This window comes from Mustela lutreola, chromosome 10, assembly GCF_030435805.1.
Source record: "Mustela lutreola isolate mMusLut2 chromosome 10, mMusLut2.pri, whole genome shotgun sequence".
In the NCBI taxonomy this organism is placed as follows: Eukaryota; Metazoa; Chordata; class Mammalia; order Carnivora; family Mustelidae; genus Mustela; species Mustela lutreola.
The window spans coordinates 102,992,658-103,011,254 of NC_081299.1; the positions used below are offsets into that span (position 1 = coordinate 102,992,658).

Consider the following 18,597-nt stretch of genomic DNA (forward strand, 5'->3'; position numbering starts at 1 on the left):
TAAGTGGAGGATTTATTTGACCTATGAACTTTTATTTAACCTTGAATTTATCCCCTTTACATGATATTGGATACCAAGCTGTATATACTTTACTATGAATTCTTCATGAAAAATGAAAGAAAATCTTAATGGAAAGGAAAACTGAGGTTATTTAGGAGAAAGGTTTTTGTTTTTGTTTTACAACTAAAGGGAAAATTTGGGGTGGGATATTTTAAGAGGGAGAAAGGGGGTTAGCCAGCTGCCTGGAGTAGTAGTGATTCTGAGCAAAGAATAATGTAAAATAGAAGAGGGCGGTTGAGTTGGAGGGAGGAGGAAGACAAAACCCAGGAAAATACCGGGAGAGGGAGGGAGAAAAGGAGAAACTTTTTTTTTTTTTTTAGTTTATTTATTTTTTATTTTTTTATAAACATATATTTTTATCCCCAGGGGTACAGGTCTGTGAATCACCAGGTTTACAGCGGCGGGTGTCTGTGAGCGAGGGACAGAAGCAATCTGGGCGGAGCAGGTGGCAGAGGCAGCCGCGGAGGAGGCCTGGTCCTTCCGGGTTTCCGCCACCATCCATGCCCGGAGGATGCTCCTTGGCAGTACGGGAAGACCGTAGGAAAGCCAAGCAGGCACGGTAACCGGGACTAGTGAGGCCGGGCCCAGAAAATCCATGAAGAGGACCGACAGCGGGTCCTGCTGCCACCGCCGCTGCGATTGCAGCTGTTGCTGCCGCGCGCCCAGCTGGGCGCACCACGCGCCTTACCGGTCCGGGGACGCGGCGCGAGCCCCACAGCCCTCGCGGCAGTCTCCTGGCCGGGAGCGACGGCAGCCGGAGCCGGCCAGGAGCTGGGCAGCGGCGGCGGAGGAGGAAGAGGCAGCCGCGGCGGCCGCACCCTGGATGAGGTAAGAGCACCACAGGAGCACTGTGGGAGCCGGGGAGGCTGCGGTCTGCGCCGGTAGCTGCGGCGCGCGGTGCGCTGGACAGGAGCACCGCTCCGGGAGCTGGGACCTAGGGGGCTGGAATCCCCAGGCGCCTGAGAGGGTTGGCGCCGAGTGTCCTTAGTTTGGAGAGCGTTGGAGGGCACCGGGGAGACTGCGTGGGATGCTGCGGCTGGTGGTGGGGGAGGGAGGGAGAAGAGCCAGAGGGGGACTTGCCTAGAAATAAAGGTGTGACGCTGGATTGTACGGGGCTAAGGCTTGGGAAACGCGTCTCTCTCCCAAGGTCTTTGCTTGGTGTGTGTAGACACCCGCTTTGTTGGTGCAGATGAGGTTGAGGCCATGCTTGTTGGGTTGAGTCAAAGGAGAGATGAACACATGATGCAGAAGGCCATGCCAGGGTGGAAGCCTAAGGGAAAGCCTAAGGACAGAGGATCAGGAAATGCGCGCGGGTGTCCAGTTGAAGGAGTACCCACGGCTTTCTCTTACACCCACCCACCCCTTTTTCTATAGGTATAATTTTTATTTATCCAAGATACACACAAGGGGGGCCAGGGGGAGGCATTGGTGATGGTTCTTTCTTCCTAGGCTACCTCTCTTGCCCTGCAGAGCTGGAGCCATGCCTGTTGGCCTATGAGGCCGTGCAGGACAAGCTCCTCTTAAACCCAGCCCCTCCCTTTGCGCAGAGATGGAAGACTGGGCAGATTAGGCCTGCATTTTCTTCATGTAGCCTCGGTAGGACAAAAATCTGCCATGCATATGATTTTTCGGAGAAGAGACAGATTGTGCTACTGCCTTTTTTGAAATAAGCATTTCTTGGCCTCTTTTATGGGAACCCAGTACTCATAAATCATACTACAAGGCAATGATGTCTTCGGTTTCTAAGCTGCCATTAACCAACTGGGATGTGAAAAAGTAACTTCATTTCTCTAGGCTTCAGTTTCCTCTGCATAAAATCACAATCTTTATTTTTTTTTTTAAGAATTTATTTATTTATTTGACAGAGAGAGAAGAGTGAGAGAGGAAACACATGTAGGGGGAGTGGGAGAGGGAGAAGCAGGCTTCCCGCTGAGCAGGGAGCTGGATGTGGGGTTCAATCCCAGGACCCTAAGATCATGACCTTGAGTCGAAGGCAGATGCTTAACTGACTGAGCCACCCAGGCACCCCTAAAAATCACAATTTTTTGAGGATTACAGAACTAAATATTAATGAAAACTCTTTTCTTGGTTTAGGACTCTGTTATTTATGGACTAGGAAACTAGTTTATTCACACTTAATTGTATTTATTCATTACACTGTCCACTGTGAGAAAACTGAGTCAAAGGCAATCAGTTAATAGTGCTTAAAGAAATTAGATTTCTATTAAGAAACTCATAAAAAAGGGTGGCTGGGTGGCCCAGTGGGTTAAGCTGCTGCCTTCGACTCAGGTCATGATCTTAGGGTCCTAGGATCGAGCCCCACATAGGGCTCTCTGCTCAGCGGGGAGCCTGCTTCCTCCTCTCTCTCTCTGCCTGCTTCTCTGCCTACTTGTGATCTCTGTCTGTCAAATAAATAAATAAAATCTTAAAAAAAAAAGAAGCTCATAAAAAAATTATTGCTTTTAAGAAGGAATTGGGGCAACACGTAAAACTAATATAGCATTGTCTTTTAACTAATCAGAATTAAAATAAAAACTTTAAAAAGGGACGGTGTCGGGGGGACCTGGGTGGCTCAGTCACTGAGCGTTAGCCTTCAGCTGGGGTCATGATCCCAGGGTCCTGAGCTGGAGGCCCATGTCAGGCTCCCTGTTCAGTGGGGAGCCTGCTTGTCCTTCTCCCCCTTCCGTTCCCCCATGTGCATGCTCATGCTCAACCTCTTGCTCTCTCTCAAATAAATAAAGTCTTTTTAAAAAAAATATTATTTATTTATTTATTTATTTGACAGACAGAGATCACAAGCAGGCAGAGAGGCAGGCAGAGAGAGAGAGGAGGAAGCAGGCTCCCCACTGAGCAGAGAGCCCGATGCGGGGCTCGATCCCAGGACCCGGGGATCATGACCTGAGTTGAAGGCAGAGGCTTTAACCCACTGAGCCACCCAGGCACCCCTAAATAAAGTCTTAAAAAACAAACAAACAAACAAACGAACAACTGGGGCACCTGGGTCCCTCAGTTGTTTAAGCATCTGCTTTTGGCTCAGATCAAGATCTTGGGGTCCTGGGATCTTGCCTGGCCCTGGGTTCCCTGCTCAGTGGAGAGCCTGCTTCTCCCTCTCTCTCTGCAGCTCCCCCTGCTTGTGCTTTCTCTCTCATACACTCTCTCTCTCTCAAATAAATAAAGTCTTTTTTAAAAAAGTTTTTTAATTAAAAAAAAAAACAAAAAAAGAAGGAATAATGAGGCATGAATTATTCATTATTTGATTTTTTATAACATGGAATTTTAGCTCAACAATTACTTTTTTTTTTTTAAACATGTATACCTCTGTGGTATTGAACATTTTCTACAGACTACTTTGGATTTTGTTTTTAAGCTTGAAACAAAAAAATTTTATCTGCATATGAATTTATGACATAAAGTCTTAACTGCTTTATATGCACTGAAGTGAATTCTTTTCATCAAAAGGAGCATTGCTATTGCAAATTTAAAATGGATTAGGGCTCCCTTATAAAGATGTGATTTTTCTTACTATCTTTGGTAACAAAAAGTTTATAGGGTTAGCATTTGGTTCTCTACATTGTGGTTTAATTGTTAAAGTACATAGCATACTTTCATTATTTCCTTAATGGTTATTCATCTGACAAACCTCTACATTCTCCCTAGTTGATGTAGTGACAAGCCTTGAAATGTTTTTAAATATTTCAGGAATTCCCAAACATAAACAGTGTCAAGAACTTCATTGAGGTTGGTGCTACTCTGGCCCTCATTTAAAAAATCAGTTCTCTGGGGGCGTCTGGATAGTTCAGTTGGTTAAGCATTGGACTCATGATTTCGGCTCAGGTCGTGATCCCAGGGTCTTGAGCTTGAGCCCTGTGTCAGCTCTGCATTGCCCCTACCTATTTATTTATTTATTTGTTTGTTTGTTTGTTTATCTATAGGCTCCACACCCATTGAAAATGGGGCTTGAGATCAAGAGCTGCATGCTCTACCAACTGTGTCAGCAGGGCACCCTTTTAAAACTTTCAAAAACATACCTGTCTTATCTATAGTATTAGAGGTTTATGAATCTAAGAGGCTTGTACTGGGGAAGGTCTGGTTTTGGTGTCCAGTTTTCTAACTATCAAATCAACTAAAAAATGGAAGAAAACACCTCTACACATTATCTGGATTCAGATAGTTCTGTGATTGATTGAACAGCGTGGTGGACACCTGTACCGAACTGGATAAAACTACCCTCAGGTAGCTCAGAATCTAGAGCTTGTAAACTGTGCTCTTCTAACTGTAGTATGGAGTAAATGTAGCAGAAAGATAATGGTGGAAATGATAAATAAATAAACAAATAAATGAAAGGAAAGCAGACTTCAGGCAAAGTAAACTGTGTCCCAAGAGGTCAGACAAAGTGACATTGTCTTGGAAAATATGTTAGAATCTGGTCTTTACCTTGTTGAGTCTGTTTTTTAGGCTGGTATTAAACTCACAAGACTACAATATAAATCCAGAATGGCAAATTATTATAATGAGGATTTATTATAAAAAATTAAAATGAGGATCCCTCACATCTCAGAAAACTAGACCCTCTTCTGTTACTTAGTGAGTTCTCTTGGCGTACTCGCTGTGTTTGAAAAACAAATTATAAGCAAAAGGCTGTTTGTAAAATGAATTAAGAACAAGGGAAAGTAATCAGTGCATTCCAGATTTTAAAAAATTTAAACCTTTAAACAGAGTTCACAGGGTATACACACAGGTTCTTTCTTCCCCGGATGGTGATTGTCATTCATGATCAACCTCTCTTCTTACGGACTTCTTTTTTTCTATTGCTGACACGCTAGTATTTTCAGTTAGGTAATAATAATTTGTTTGGCCTGGGAATCGTGTCCATTTCAAGTGATGGTGCATCTTTTCTCTAAATCAGTTTGTCTTAATGGTGAAGTTTACGTTTCAGACATCTAAGCTCACTTTCTTTTAGGTAAAATTCATGATAGGAGTAGGTAAGTGGGGTGGGCATTTTGTTAGAGCCCCTACGTGCTGGCAATATGAGCCAGGTAATTAATGGCTACTGAATGTGATACTAAGAAGAAGAGGACCAGCGAGAGCTTCACATATAAACAAGAGGCAAATTCTGTCTGGCCCAACAAAATAGTGAATCCAGGGTTGGATGGGAGGCAAATTTTAGCAGAAGGACAAAAACAAATGTACCGCCCTGGGAAAATGCTTTCTTGAAATGTGACCCATGCTGTGATAGAACTTTTCAATGAGGATTTAATTCATAAGTGATTCTCTTTTAAGTATGCAGTTATTTAAAAGGAGGAATTAAGTGAGTTGCCAACTGATGGCAACCTGCCTCAGGTGCATTTTCGAACCCTAGCAGATTTCATGTTCTAGGTAGATAGCCTAGAACCAGCAGACAACTGTGGGGAGGACTCATGTCAGAGAAGGTTACATTTCTAACATCACACTTCAACCAGTATGCCTTTAGCCATCTCTCTTTTTGTCATTATTATTTTATTACTGCTTTATTGAGATATAGTTGACATAAAACAAACTGGGCAAATTTGAAATTTTTTGACATATGTCTCTATCTGTCAAATTATCACATGCTCATCATCCCCCAAAGTTTCCTTCTTCTCTTCTATAATCCTCCCTCCTGGCTCTTCTTGCCCCCACTAACACACAGGTAATCAACCACTGAATTGCTTTCTGTCACTATATGTTAGTTTGCATTTTCTAGAAATTTATGTAAATGGAATCATATAGTAGGTACTCCTTGTTTTTGTCTAGCTTCTTTCACTCAGTATAATTATTTTGAGATTTATCCATGATGTCATGGGTATCAATAGTTCATTTTCTTTTGTTGCTGAGTGGTATTCCCTTGTATGAATATGCACAGTTTATTAACTCACCAGCTGTCTTGTTTCTAGTTTTTGGCTATGAGGCTTCTAGGTCCCAAAGACCTTGAAGAACATCACAGGTGAATGTGACAATAGCATCTCTTCTTTTGTAGAGGATGGGGGAGGGGACACGCAAGGCAAACTCTGGAGACTCAATACTGAGATTAGGAATTGGGGGCCCATCCAGAGAGCCTCAGGAGGAGGCCTTGCAGCACTCTCAGAAGCAGTCCCTGGACTGCTTGGCGTTGGCACCACATGTGTCCTTCAGCCATTGGCAGGAAAGATCTTCATCTTTCTTTAGCATCAGAAACTGGCCAAGGACTACATAGCCACATAGGACCATAAGCCCATTTCCTCCAGCTTCTTGCCCAGAACTTCACCAATCCTGGCCAGGCTCCCCACTGGCCTTCCTCTGTGGGCTTTCCCACAAAGTCACGGTGCTCTGGGGAGGTTGTTATCTTGACAGCTTAATTAGCAGCTCCTGATTCTGTATGGATGGCTCTTCCTGCCACCCGAGTGCTCCCACAGATACCTTTCCCCACTGTACACTGCCTTGATCACAGCTGTTCTTTTTAAGTTTTAAGATCATGTAGTGTAAGTCCTCCAGTTTTGTCCTTCTTATTTAAAATCATTTTGGCTCTTCTAGGTCCTTTGTATTCTCATACACATTTTAGAATCCACTCGTCAGTATAGACAAAAATCCTGTTGGTAGTTTGAGAGGGAGTATACTGAAACTCTAGATTAATTTGGAAAGAACTGATATATTTTTTCAAAGATTTTGCTTATTTGACAGAGAGAGTGAGAGAGCATAAGCAGGGGGAGCAGAAGGAGAGGGAGAAGCAGGCTCCTTGCCGAGAAGGGCACCCAATGCAGGGCTCCATCCCAGGACCCTGGGATCATGACCTGAGGCGAAGGCAGATGCTTAACCATCTGAGCCACCCAGACGCCCCGAGAATTGATATTTTAATAATATTGAGGAGCTCCTGGATGACTCAGTTGGCTTAGCAACTGCCTTCACCTCAGGTTATGATCCTGGAGTCCTGGAATCAAGTCCCACACCAGGCTCCCTGCTCAGCAGGGAGTCTGCTTCTCTCTCCCCTTCTCGTGCTTTCTCTCGCTCTCAAATAAAAAACAATATTGAGTCTCCTGATCCGTAAACATGGTGCATATCTTCATTTATTTAGGTTAGTGGTTCTCAATTGTGCCTCACAAGGGACATATGACAGTATCTGGACACATTTTTGTTTATTGTAACTCAGGGCAAGGGTGATGGGGCATCTAGCAGATGGAGGTAAAGAATGCTGGTAAGCATTCTACAATGCACAATAATAGTTCCCACAATGAAGAATTATCCAATCCAATTGGATATTTGAAATTATCCAATCCAAAATAATAATGATAATAATAATAAATAATAAATAATATAATATATCACATATGTTAATAATAAAATATATAGTATATAATATAGTATAATATATTATATGTGATATACTATACTATATATTATAATTATAATTATTATTATGTCTTTAATTTCTTTCACCAATGTTCTATGTTTTTAGTGTACACTATTTATGTATCTTAGAGACACTTATGCCTAAATTCTTGATATTTTTAATTCTGTTATAAATGATAACATCTTAAAAATTTCAATTTCTGATTATTCATTGCTACTTTATATTGCTCTTTTTATATTGATTTTGTATCCTTTAGCTTTGCTAAATCCACTGTTTAGTTCTAATAGATTTTTTAAACAGATCCATAGAATTTTCTACATGATGATGTCATCCCCCCATAAAAGAGATAAAATCTTATTCCTCTTTCCAATCTTTATGTCTGTATTTATTTATTTGTTTGTTTGTTTTTCCTTGTCATACTAGCTAGAACCTCCAGCACAAAATTAAGTTGAAATAGTAAGAGCAAAGATCTTTGCCTTGTTCCTGATCTTAGGAGGAAGGCATTCATTCAGTCTTTTGCCATTATGAATGATGTAAAAACCTGTAGGTTTTTCATAGATACCTTTTATCAGGTTGAGGATGTTCCCTTCTATTCCTAGTTTCCTGAGAGTTTTCATTAGGAATCGATGTCTAATTACACATCTGTTGAGATTACTGTATCATTTTTCTTTTCTTATATTGTTGATTTGGTGAATTACACCGATTGACTTAAGAATGTTAAAATCAACATTGGGCATCTGGGATAAATCCCACTTAGTTAAGATATACTATACTTTCTATATATTGTTGGAGTAGATCTGCTAAAATTTTGTTAAGAAGATCTGCATCTCTGTTCATGAGCAATATTGGTTTGTGTTTATATCTTCATTTATATCTTTGCCCAAATTTTGAATAAGGATAATGTTGACCTCCAAAGCTGAGTTGGGAAGTATTCCCATCCCTTCAATATTGGGAGAGAGTTTGGGTAGAAATTGCATTATTTCTTCCTTAAATCTTTGATTATATTCACTAGGAAAGAGTTTTAAGCCTAGTTTTTCTTTGTGCGAAGGTTTTAAACTACAAATTGAATTTCCCTTATATTTATATTTACTTATTTATTTGTCAGAGAGAGAAAGAACAGAAGCAGGGGGAGTGGGAGGCAGAGGAAGAAACAGTCTTCCTGCTGAGCAAGGAGCCTGAGGAGGGCTCAATCCCAGGACCCTGGGATTACAACCTGAGTTGAAGGCAGATGCTTAAATGACTGAGCCACCCAGGCATTCCCAAATTCAATTTCCTTAATAAATATAGGATGATTTGTTTTATCTCTTTCTTCTGGGGAAAGTTTTGCTAATTTGTGTAGTCCAAGAAATTTATTCAATTTTTAAAAGATTTATTATTTTAGAGAGAGTACTTGAATAGGGAGAGGGGTAGGGGAGAGGGGGAAGCAGACTCCCTGCTGAGCATGGAGCCCAATTTGGGGCTCAATCCCAAGACCCTGAGATCGTGACCTAGGCTGAAACCGTGAGTTGGATGCTTAACCAACCTAGCCACCAAGGTACCCTGAAATGTGTTAATTTTATCTAAGTTGTCAACTTTGCCATAAACTCTTCAGTTTTGAAAATTGAAATATGAATTTATCTGTTTTTTAAAAAAATATTTTATTTATTTATTTGACAGACAGAGATCACAAGTAGGCAGAGAGAGAGAAAGGAGGAAGTAGGCTCCCTGCTGAGGAGAGAGCCCGATGCAGGGGTCATGAACTGAGCCGAAGGCAGAGCTTTAACCCACTGAGCCACCTAGGCACCCCACGAATTTGTCTTTTTTTTTTTTTTTTTAAGATTTTATTTATTTGATGGGATGCCTGGGTGGCTCAGTTGGTTAAGCCGCTGCCTTCCGCTCGGGTCATGATCCCAGCTTCCTGGGATCGCATCCTGCATCAGGCACCTCGCTCCGTGGGAGCCTGCTTCTCTCTCTGCTTCTGCCTGCCACTCTCTGCCTGCTTGTGCGCGCTCTTTCTCTCTCTCTCTCTCTCTCTGACAAATAAGTAAATAAAATGCTTTTAAAAAAAGAAACTTATAAAAAAGAGATTTTATTTATTTGAGAAAGAAATCGAGAGAGCACAAGAGGAGGAGGAGGGAGAGAGGGAGAGGCAAAAGCAGACTCCCTGCTGAACAGGGAGCCCAGGGTCACAAGGGCTCCTTCTCACAACCTTGGGATCATGATGAAAGACCCTAGAGGACCCGCACCCAAGGACACACTCACAGACCACTGGATGCAATAAGCAAGAGGATTTTATTCGGGCATGCTCGGACTCCCAGGGACACTTGACCAGGATGGGTCAGTGCCTGAGAGCCCCGATCTGTTTCGGGAGTCCCTTAATATAGAATTTTACAGTCCATTACATCAGAGCCCTCACTTTTCTAGCCAGTAATTTCAAAGCATTACAGTAAGGCCTACACATAGGTAGCCAATCCTTTAAAACCAACCATACATTCTGGCCAGTCACCGTTCAGTAGAGGGTACGTGTTGAATTGCACGTTTCTAACCTTTATCTGTATACGTGCTGAACCGCACGTCTCCAGCTAGCGTACGTGCTGAACCATACGTCTCCGGCCTTGGTACGGGTTGCGTCTCCGGCCTTGGTACGGGAGGCAACCCTTATCAATTTTACTTAGTAGTAGGGGAAATTCTTAACAGGGGAAGGGTATAACTTTATTTGATTACACAGCGAACGAGGGTTTAAGCAATTTTTCATTTCTTAGCAAATTATTAGAAGCATGATTATACAGAAGCCAGACACAGCTGGGTTAAACACAGATTTTTGCTATTCGTTATCCTGTTATGCTGCTTGCTGACTCCCTTATCTATGGTCAGCTGGCCACAGTTTCTTAGTTAGCATAAGCTGGTTATAAAATTAATGTTAAAACCTATAGGCTATAGTATAATTCTGACCTGGGGTCCTTCAATGACCTGAGTGAAGGCAGACACAGCTGACTGAGCCACCCATGCACCCCAAAAATACAGTTTTCTTATTAGTCCTTCGATATTTGTAGACTCTGTAGTGATAATAATCTTTCTCATTCTCAGTAGTGTTTGTGTCTTCTCTTTTTGTTTTGAAAAATTTGACTAGAAGTTTACTAGTTTTATTTACCTTTTCAGAAAACTGGCTTTGAAAAAAAAAAAAGAAAACCGGCTTTGCTTTATTAATTTCTCTATTGTTTTTCTGTTTTTAGTTTATTTGCTTTACCCCTGATCTTTATTGTTTTCTTTCTTCTACTTATCTTGAATTTCATTTGCTCCTCCACTTCCAGTTTCTTAAAGTGGATGCTTGGATCATTGATTTAAGAACTTTTCCAATACTGATGTTTTAGTGCCATGAATTTCATTCCAAGTACTGCATTAACTCTATCCCACAAATTTTGATATCTCATGAATTCATCTTCATTCAGTTTAAAATGCTTTCCCATTTCACTTTTAGGTTTTTCTTTGCTCTTTGGGTTAGAAGAGTGTTTAATTTTAAGACATTTGAGGATTTTCCAGACTTCTTTCTGCTATTGATTTCTAATTTAATTCTGTCGTGGTCTCGTATGATTTGAATTCTTTTTTTTCTTTTTAAGATTTCATTTATTTATTTATTTGTCAGGGGCAGAGAGAGAGAGAGAGAGAGGTCATGCAGAAGCAGGGAGAGTGGCAGGCAGAGGTAGAGAGAGAAGCCGGCTCCCTGGCTCCCTGCAGAGCAAGGAGCCCAATGTGGGACTTGATCCCTGGACCCTGGGATCATGGTCTGAGCCGAAGGCAGTGGCTTAACCCACTGAGCCACCCAGGCATCCTGTATGATTTGAAATTTTTTTTTAATTTGTTGAGAGTTGTTTTATGGCACCGATTATGATCTGTCTTGGTAAATGTTCCTTGTGTACTGGAAAAGAATATGTGTCCTGCTGCTGTCCTGATGTGTTTTATAAAAATCAGTTAGATCAAGTAGATTCATTATGTTATTCAAGTTTTCCATATCGTGTGTCTATTTTTAAAAAATCATTATTGAGAGAGGTATATTGAAATTCATTAATACGAATTTTGAATTTATTTCTCTTTGATTCATGTCTTTTGCTTCTTGTATCAAGCGAGATTTACTAGGTACATAGCTTCTCAGTGAGTTATTATTCTCCTTTTTTATTTTTTTTAAAGATTTTATTTATTTGACAGATAGAGAGAGAGAGAGAGAGTGAGAGAAGGAACACAAGTAAGGGGATTATGAGAGGGAGAAGCAGGATTCCCACCCAGCAGGGAGCCCAATGCAGGGCTCGAACCCAGGATCCTGAGATCATGCCCTGAGCTGAAGGCAGCCACTTAACCATCTGCCACCTCGGCACCCTTCTCCTTTTTATTTTAATTTTTTTCTTTAAAATGCTAAACTCAATGACTTTATCTTAAGTTGTGTGAAATATTATATTCAAGAATGATGAAACTTGGGCAATCCTGTTAGGACCCCTCTCACTCTTGAGAGCTTTTTCTGTATCATCACTTAATAAACTACTATCACTTTACTAAAAAAAAAAACAAGAACACTGAAACTTTCTTTATGTCACTCAAATGTTAATTGAAACATCTGAAAGGAACTGATGTTATAAAAACATTAAAATATTAATTGTTACAGAGCAAATAGATTTTTACTTTATATTATATTATGGAATATAATATATTTTATATTAGCTTATTATATTTCTATTTTGAAAATAAGATGTAACCAGAAGAGTCAAAGTAGGTGGTCTTGGCATTTCTAAAGCACAAAAAGTTTTTTAATGAACACATCCCAAGATTGTGCTAGAGGCAGAGTTAATCCATTTCTAGATAAGCTGGTCTCCTTTTGTTATACTTTGTGGCAAACAACTAGGGCACCACCCACGGTTTTGAATTCAATCTGTAATACCATATTCTTCCAGAAGGTTGGCTCGTAGAACTGGTGATGTAAAGAAAAGAAGTAGCTGTATGAACCTTTGGAGGACTAAGCCTTGGGAAGATAAGCAATGAGATAATAATACTTTTCTAAATTGGATCAGCATCATTTGACCTGCCATGGACATGAGTTTAAAATGTTTTTTTGGCCCTGTTCCTGCAATGTGGCGATTCCATTTATATTTTAGCAAATGCAGCTACCATAGGTTATATCTCCAGTGCCCACTGTGGTTTATAAATCCTAATATTTTCATTAATCTGAAAGGAAAATCTTTTAACTTTGAAGGATACCCAAGAGATCTTTATTACACTTTAGAATTTGAAAATGCCCTGAAATTTGTCCTTTAAAAACTTTTCTGTACTTTTTCTGTACTATAAGATTCTTTGAGGTGTTATTCTGTGATTAAATCTCCAGCTTAATAGAAATGATACTTAAATTTTAAAGAACCAACTCTAGTTAATACCAATATGACATTAAGAAAATGTGAAGATATAAACTTTTTTTTTTTCCTATTTGCTGGAGTGAAGTAAGATATAAAGTAAAGAAAAAGTCCTAAAGCTTTCCAAAATGGAAAATTAATTTTAAGTATATAATCATGTTCCTATCTCCTATTACTGATACTGTTTTTGTGTAAATGAATACTGCTGCTACCTGTAAACTCTCTTCAGACAATAAGCAAGGGCTCATTTTGTTTCTCTTGTCTCTGGGATCACTGTCTATGTTGCCTGATCACCAGTGCCTAAAAATCATTGTTTAATATATTGTTTGATTTTTTAGTTATTTCAGTCGAGAGTGAGGGGCAATAAATATGACTTCATGCTGTTACTTCATGCTGTCTGGAAGTAGCAGTATCTCTTTAGGTATCTTTCAGATTAGTAGTTTTCAACCCTGACTACACATTAGAATTACCTGTGGTTGGGAAGGAAGTTTTAAAAATGGATGTACAAGCTCTATTCCAGAGCAATTCAATAAGATTCTTTTAGATTGAGGGGTGCCTGGGTGGCTCAGTTGGTTAAGCAACTGCCTTCGGCTCAGGTCATGGTCCTGGAGTCCCAGGATTGAGTTCTGAATCAGGCTCCCTGCTCAGCAGGGAGTCTGCTTCTCCCTCTGACCGCACCCCCCACCCCATGCTCGCTCGCTCTCTCTCTCTCAAGTAAATAAATAAAATCTTAAAAAAAAAAAAAAAAGATTCTTTTAGATTGAGACCCTAGCATCAGTATGCCTTAAAAACACTGATTTTTCTCATGTACAGCAGGGTTAAAGAACACTAGATTTAAAAAAAAAACTATTGCATTTAGTTAGGGACCTGGGCAGCTCAGTTGGTTAAGCCTCCGACTCTCCATTTTGGCTCAGGTCACGATCTCAGGGTTGCGAGATCGAGCCCCACATTGGGCTCCACACTGTGCTTGAAGCCTCCTTAAGATGCTCTCTTCCTCTCCCTCTGCCCGTCCCCCCAGCTAGCACACACACACACACACACACACACACACACTCTCCTTCTAAAAAAAAAAAAAAAAAGGAAGAAAGAAAAAAAAAAAAGAACTATTGCATTTATAAACAATTCTGAAAGATGTTTGTGTTCTGTCACTCCAACCAAGACATGTGGTTGGGGGGCAGTTTGGTGCTATAGAAACTTTTAAAGTAGAGAACTGTCATATTTAGATCTTTGCTTTAGAATTGTAAGTGTAAAATAATAATAATAATAAAATAAAAAAATAGAATTGTAAGTGTGACAACTGTATGGTAGATGGGGTTAGGTGGGTTGAGTGAAGACACAGGGCATCATTGAGAAGCTACTCAGGGTCAGAAGTAATGATGGCCTGTCTGACCTTGGGCAGTGGTAGTGAGGAAGATGAAGAAGGGATGCATTTGAGAATTTCTAAAGTAGAATTGGTAGGACTTGCTGATCAAAAGGGAGGAAACAAGAGTTACTCTTAAATTTCTAGGTCATCATAGCAGGAATAATAATATTATTAACTGAAATAGATAATATGGTAGGAGAAGCAGGTATCAGGGAAATGAATTACTCCAGTTTGGGACATCCAAAAGGAGGTGACTTGTAGAACCATCTCTGACGTTTAAGTTTTTCTGAGCCTTAGGGGAGAGAAAACATTCAGAAGCAAATCTTCTGAATGTGCTGTGTGATTTTTACTCTTTTATTTGATGTAGGTTAATATTAAAATCTATTTACATTTCTTGTAAATGCGTCAGTTAACATTACAATCAAGTAGATGTAGATGACAAGGTCAAGGATTTTTGCAAAGATTTGTTAATGCCTTTTTTTTTTTTTTGCCTTTGGGGACATTCATTTCTCCCCTTTATGGACAATAACCCTATATTTCTTTTAGAGAATTACCTTTTTCCCATTGTTTATTAAAGGAAAAGGCAATTAACATCTCCTAACTACATGATGCTGACGAGACCCAGACTAGGAAAATCTGACTCTCTTCATAAGATCGCGTCTTCAGTGAAGCCACATAATGTGGAAAAATGGCTAGAACCAGATATTCCCTGGGTCCTTATTGTTTCTTCTGTCCTTTCTGAGCCTATTCTTTCGAGTCTTCAACCTTCCCTTTGATTCTGGGGGACTTCCCTCCCAGTAATCTTTTTTAAAGGAAAAACAAAACAAACAAAAAAAACAGGGTCCTGGGTGGCTCTCTCAGTTTAGCATCTGCCTTTGGCTCAGATCATGACCCAGCCCCCTGTGGGGCTCCCTGCTCAGCGGGGAGTCTGCTTCTCCCTCTCCCTCTGCTGCTCCCCCTGCTTATGCTCTCTGGCTCTCTCTATGTCTCTGTCAAGTGCATACATAAAAATCTTTAAAAAAATAAATTTAATTTAGCCAAAGTTGGCCCATTCATCTTTTCAAAAAAGTATGTCTGGAATTCCAGGAATACTTTTGGGTTTTGGAAGAGAATGAAGAGCAAGGTTACCAGATAAAGGCTCCACCCTCACAAGGTTAAGTCTAATGAAGTCGTAGGAATGGTGAGGAGATACACAGTAAACAAGTGAATATAAATACAACAAAGTGATTTCTCAAGGAAAATTTTAAAAAATCATTAATTGGTGAGGGATCGAGCAAGTGGTAAGAGAACTGCCATTGTAAACCCCTAAGTCCAAAGAAGCTGGGGGTGTTTGAGGAACACAAGGAAGACCAGAGCAGCAGAAGCATGCTGAACAGACGGAGAGTGGCAGCGGATGAAGGCAAGAGGTGAGCTGAGATCTTGTAGGCCATGGTAGGAAGGTGGTTTTATTCTAAGGACATTGGGAAAGCATCGTAGGGTTTGAAGCGTAAGCATAATGTGATCTGGAAAATGTTTAAAAATACCCCTCTGCTATTGTAGAAGAGACTTTAGGAGGCCCAGAGCGGAAGCAGAGGAGGCTGCTTTGAAGATTGTTGCAGGAAGTAGACCAGAGATGAGATAGCGGTGATTCATATTGTGGTGGTAGCAGTCAGGCTGGCAATAAGTGAACAGGGTCAAAGTAAGTTTTGGAAGTGGAGCCAACAGAATTTGATGGTGTGTTGGATGAGGGGAATGAAGTTTAAAAAGGAGGTATCGCAGAGTACCTGGGTGGCTCAGTTGGTTAAGTGTCTGCCTTCTGCTCAGATCATGATCCCAGGGTCCTGGTATCTCAATTCCTACATCGGGCTCCCTGCTCAGTGGGGAGCCTGCTTCTCCCACCCCTCTGCCTGTTGTCCCCACCCCCCAACTTGTGCTCTCTTTCTGTGTCAAATAAATGGATAAAACTTTAAAAAAAATCTTTAAAAATTTTTGTTTAAAAAAAAAAGAGATATCATAGACCTTTTTAAAAAGAATAATTTAAACCTAAAATTGCTCTAAGAAAATTAAGTCTATTTAAACAAAAAAATGTTTTATGTTGATGAAAGAAAAGATTAGTTTTCCCCCATGGTGTCAGGAATTAGTTCGGAGATAGGCATACACTTGACTCAAACAGGATTCTTTGGGGGCCTCCTGAAAGACACAGCCTCTCTTCTAATGCATGAGAGCCTCAGAGAGAATGTAGGGTCTCCTGGCAGGTAATTCACTACCTTGCAGATGCTGAAAATAAAACCAGAACAGAAAACGATGGAGATGGAGGAAGACAACTTCACTGTTGGGGTCTCTGGATTAAGCTGTATTTGAAACTTCTGGTTGAAGTTTTTTGCTTAATCTTAATTGAAGTTTTTCCTCCACTTGTTATGGGGGTAGCGATGGTTAGGTGATGTGGGACAGGGATGGAGTTCTCTTCAACAACGAGGACTCTGGATGGTAGAAAAAATACCTTCGCAGAGGATTGCATACGATGACCAGATGGAGAGCCTCATAAATAAAGGGAGGGGATTAATACTAGATCTCACAAGAGTTCTGAACAGAATTCTGTGAGTTAGATTTTGATCACCGACATTCATGGCAGCTGCAGTATCATTGTTATGATTATTGTGTATATAATTTACGTCTCTAATAATTTTTATCACTCACTTGCTACATGGCAAACCATATCTGAAGTAATTTATCAGCATAATCTCATTTAGTCCTCAGTACAACTCTGTGAGAAAGATATTATTATTATCCCCGTTTTTTATAGAAAGTTTAAATACTGAGACACCATGACACAGTGAGAAAATGGTAGAAGGGCTGCTTAACTAGGTGCTCAATGTATGTTTCATTTGCATTGCTGTAATTATTTTTGTCCATCTTGCTTTTAAAATGTTTATTTTCAGTGACCCTAGATTTTCTTTTTCTTCAAAAACAAACCAAAACAATAACAAAAAGCCTTTGCTAGAGTTTTGACAAAAATGGTCTGGTTTCCAAATTAGCGTAAGTGTAAAATGTCATCTGTTTTGATATAATAAACTCCATTATTAACATTTGACCTTGTGAGGATTTGCTTTCTAATTCATATGGTATAAGTTCTGAAAGCAAGGAGAAATGAAGGACCTGTTTAAAACAAAAAGGAGCATACCTGGACGTGACTGAAAATCTATCAAAAAAGCATCAGAGTTCCATATTCAGGTTAATAAAAATGGGTGAATTGTACATTTCAAAGGAGAATCTGGGACACTGTTCAAATAACAAAGACTTAAAGCAAACTGGGCTCCCTGCCCAGAACAATAGGCACATGAATTCACAGAGCGGGGTGGGGAGGGCATTTTGTCCACTGTGTGTGTCATTCAACTGTACAACATTAGCTCACAGAAAGTGGAACCAATAAGAGAAATGTCAACATGAACCAGTGACCTTTGTGTACAAACAGAAACAGGACCATATTTTAGCATCCTTCTTGTCTCCATAATATTCAAATCTGCATAGCATCTTTTTGCCTTCTTGTTATGTAAATCTTGACTTTGGAATCTCCAACTGCAACTCAAATGTACAGCTTTATTATAATCTCACCAAGAAAGGTTTTCATGGGGGCACCTGGGTGGCTCAGCCGGTTAAGTGTCTGCCTGTTTTCGGCTCAGGTCATGAGCTAGGGATCTTGGGATCCAGCACGTGCAGAGGGCTCCCCGCTCAGCGGAAAGTGTGCCTCTTCCTTTGATCCTCCCTGCCCCCACCCCTGCTGTGTGCTCTCGCTCTCTCTCTCCAATAAAATAAAGTAAAATAAAATTAAATAAAAAGGTTTTTATGAATTGCATATATCTTCTAAAAGAAAAAAAATATTCTTCGTCATAATTAAAAGCACATTCTGGAAAGAGAATCCTTAGGCAATGTATTATACAGAATGGTCTTATACAAGTACTATTTATTGCTCCCTTAATTTTCACCATAAATCTAGGTCCTACTGTGCAGCCTTAAATAAGTGCTCCAAGAATAATAACTTCTTTGTGAATGGGAGGGCTGGGTCTCGAACTCTGTAGCATCACCTTGGATTGAGGGTAAGTTTAGGAGTCTGTGTATCAGTTGTCCATTGCTGCATAGCAAATTACCTCAAAACTTAGTGGCTGTGTTGGTGAATTTTATGTGTCAACTTGACTGTCACTTCCTGGGGTGCCCAGATATTTGGTGAAACATTATTCCTGGGTGAGTTGGTGAGGTATTTCCAGAAGAGATTAGCAATTAAAATTGGCAGATTGAGTAAGGCAGATTGCCTTCTCCACTGTAACTGGGCACCATCCAATTCCTTGAGGACTTAAATAGAACAAAAAGACGGAAGTAGGGAGAATTTGCTCCCCCTGCCTGAGTGCAGGAGTGGGCACCCTGGGTTTTATACCATGGGCACCCTGGTTCTGAGAACAGCATCAGTTTTTCTGGGTCTTCAGCTT

General features: G+C 40.3%; 1 protein-coding gene across 9 annotated transcripts in view; it reads left to right on the plus strand.

Annotated features, from left to right (window-relative positions):
- Positions 1 to 502: 502 nt before the first annotated feature.
- Positions 503 to 18,597, plus strand: part of PDE4DIP (phosphodiesterase 4D interacting protein) — a 213,783-nt gene continuing 195,688 nt past the window's right edge. For all 9 annotated transcript variants that reach the window (XM_059138369.1, XM_059138393.1, XM_059138389.1 and 6 more), the window contains exon 1: positions 503 to 888. In XM_059138369.1, the coding sequence (XP_058994352.1) occupies positions 656 to 888 (233 nt within the window). In that variant the 5' untranslated portion in view covers positions 503 to 655. The remainder of the gene's footprint in view (positions 889 to 18,597) is intronic.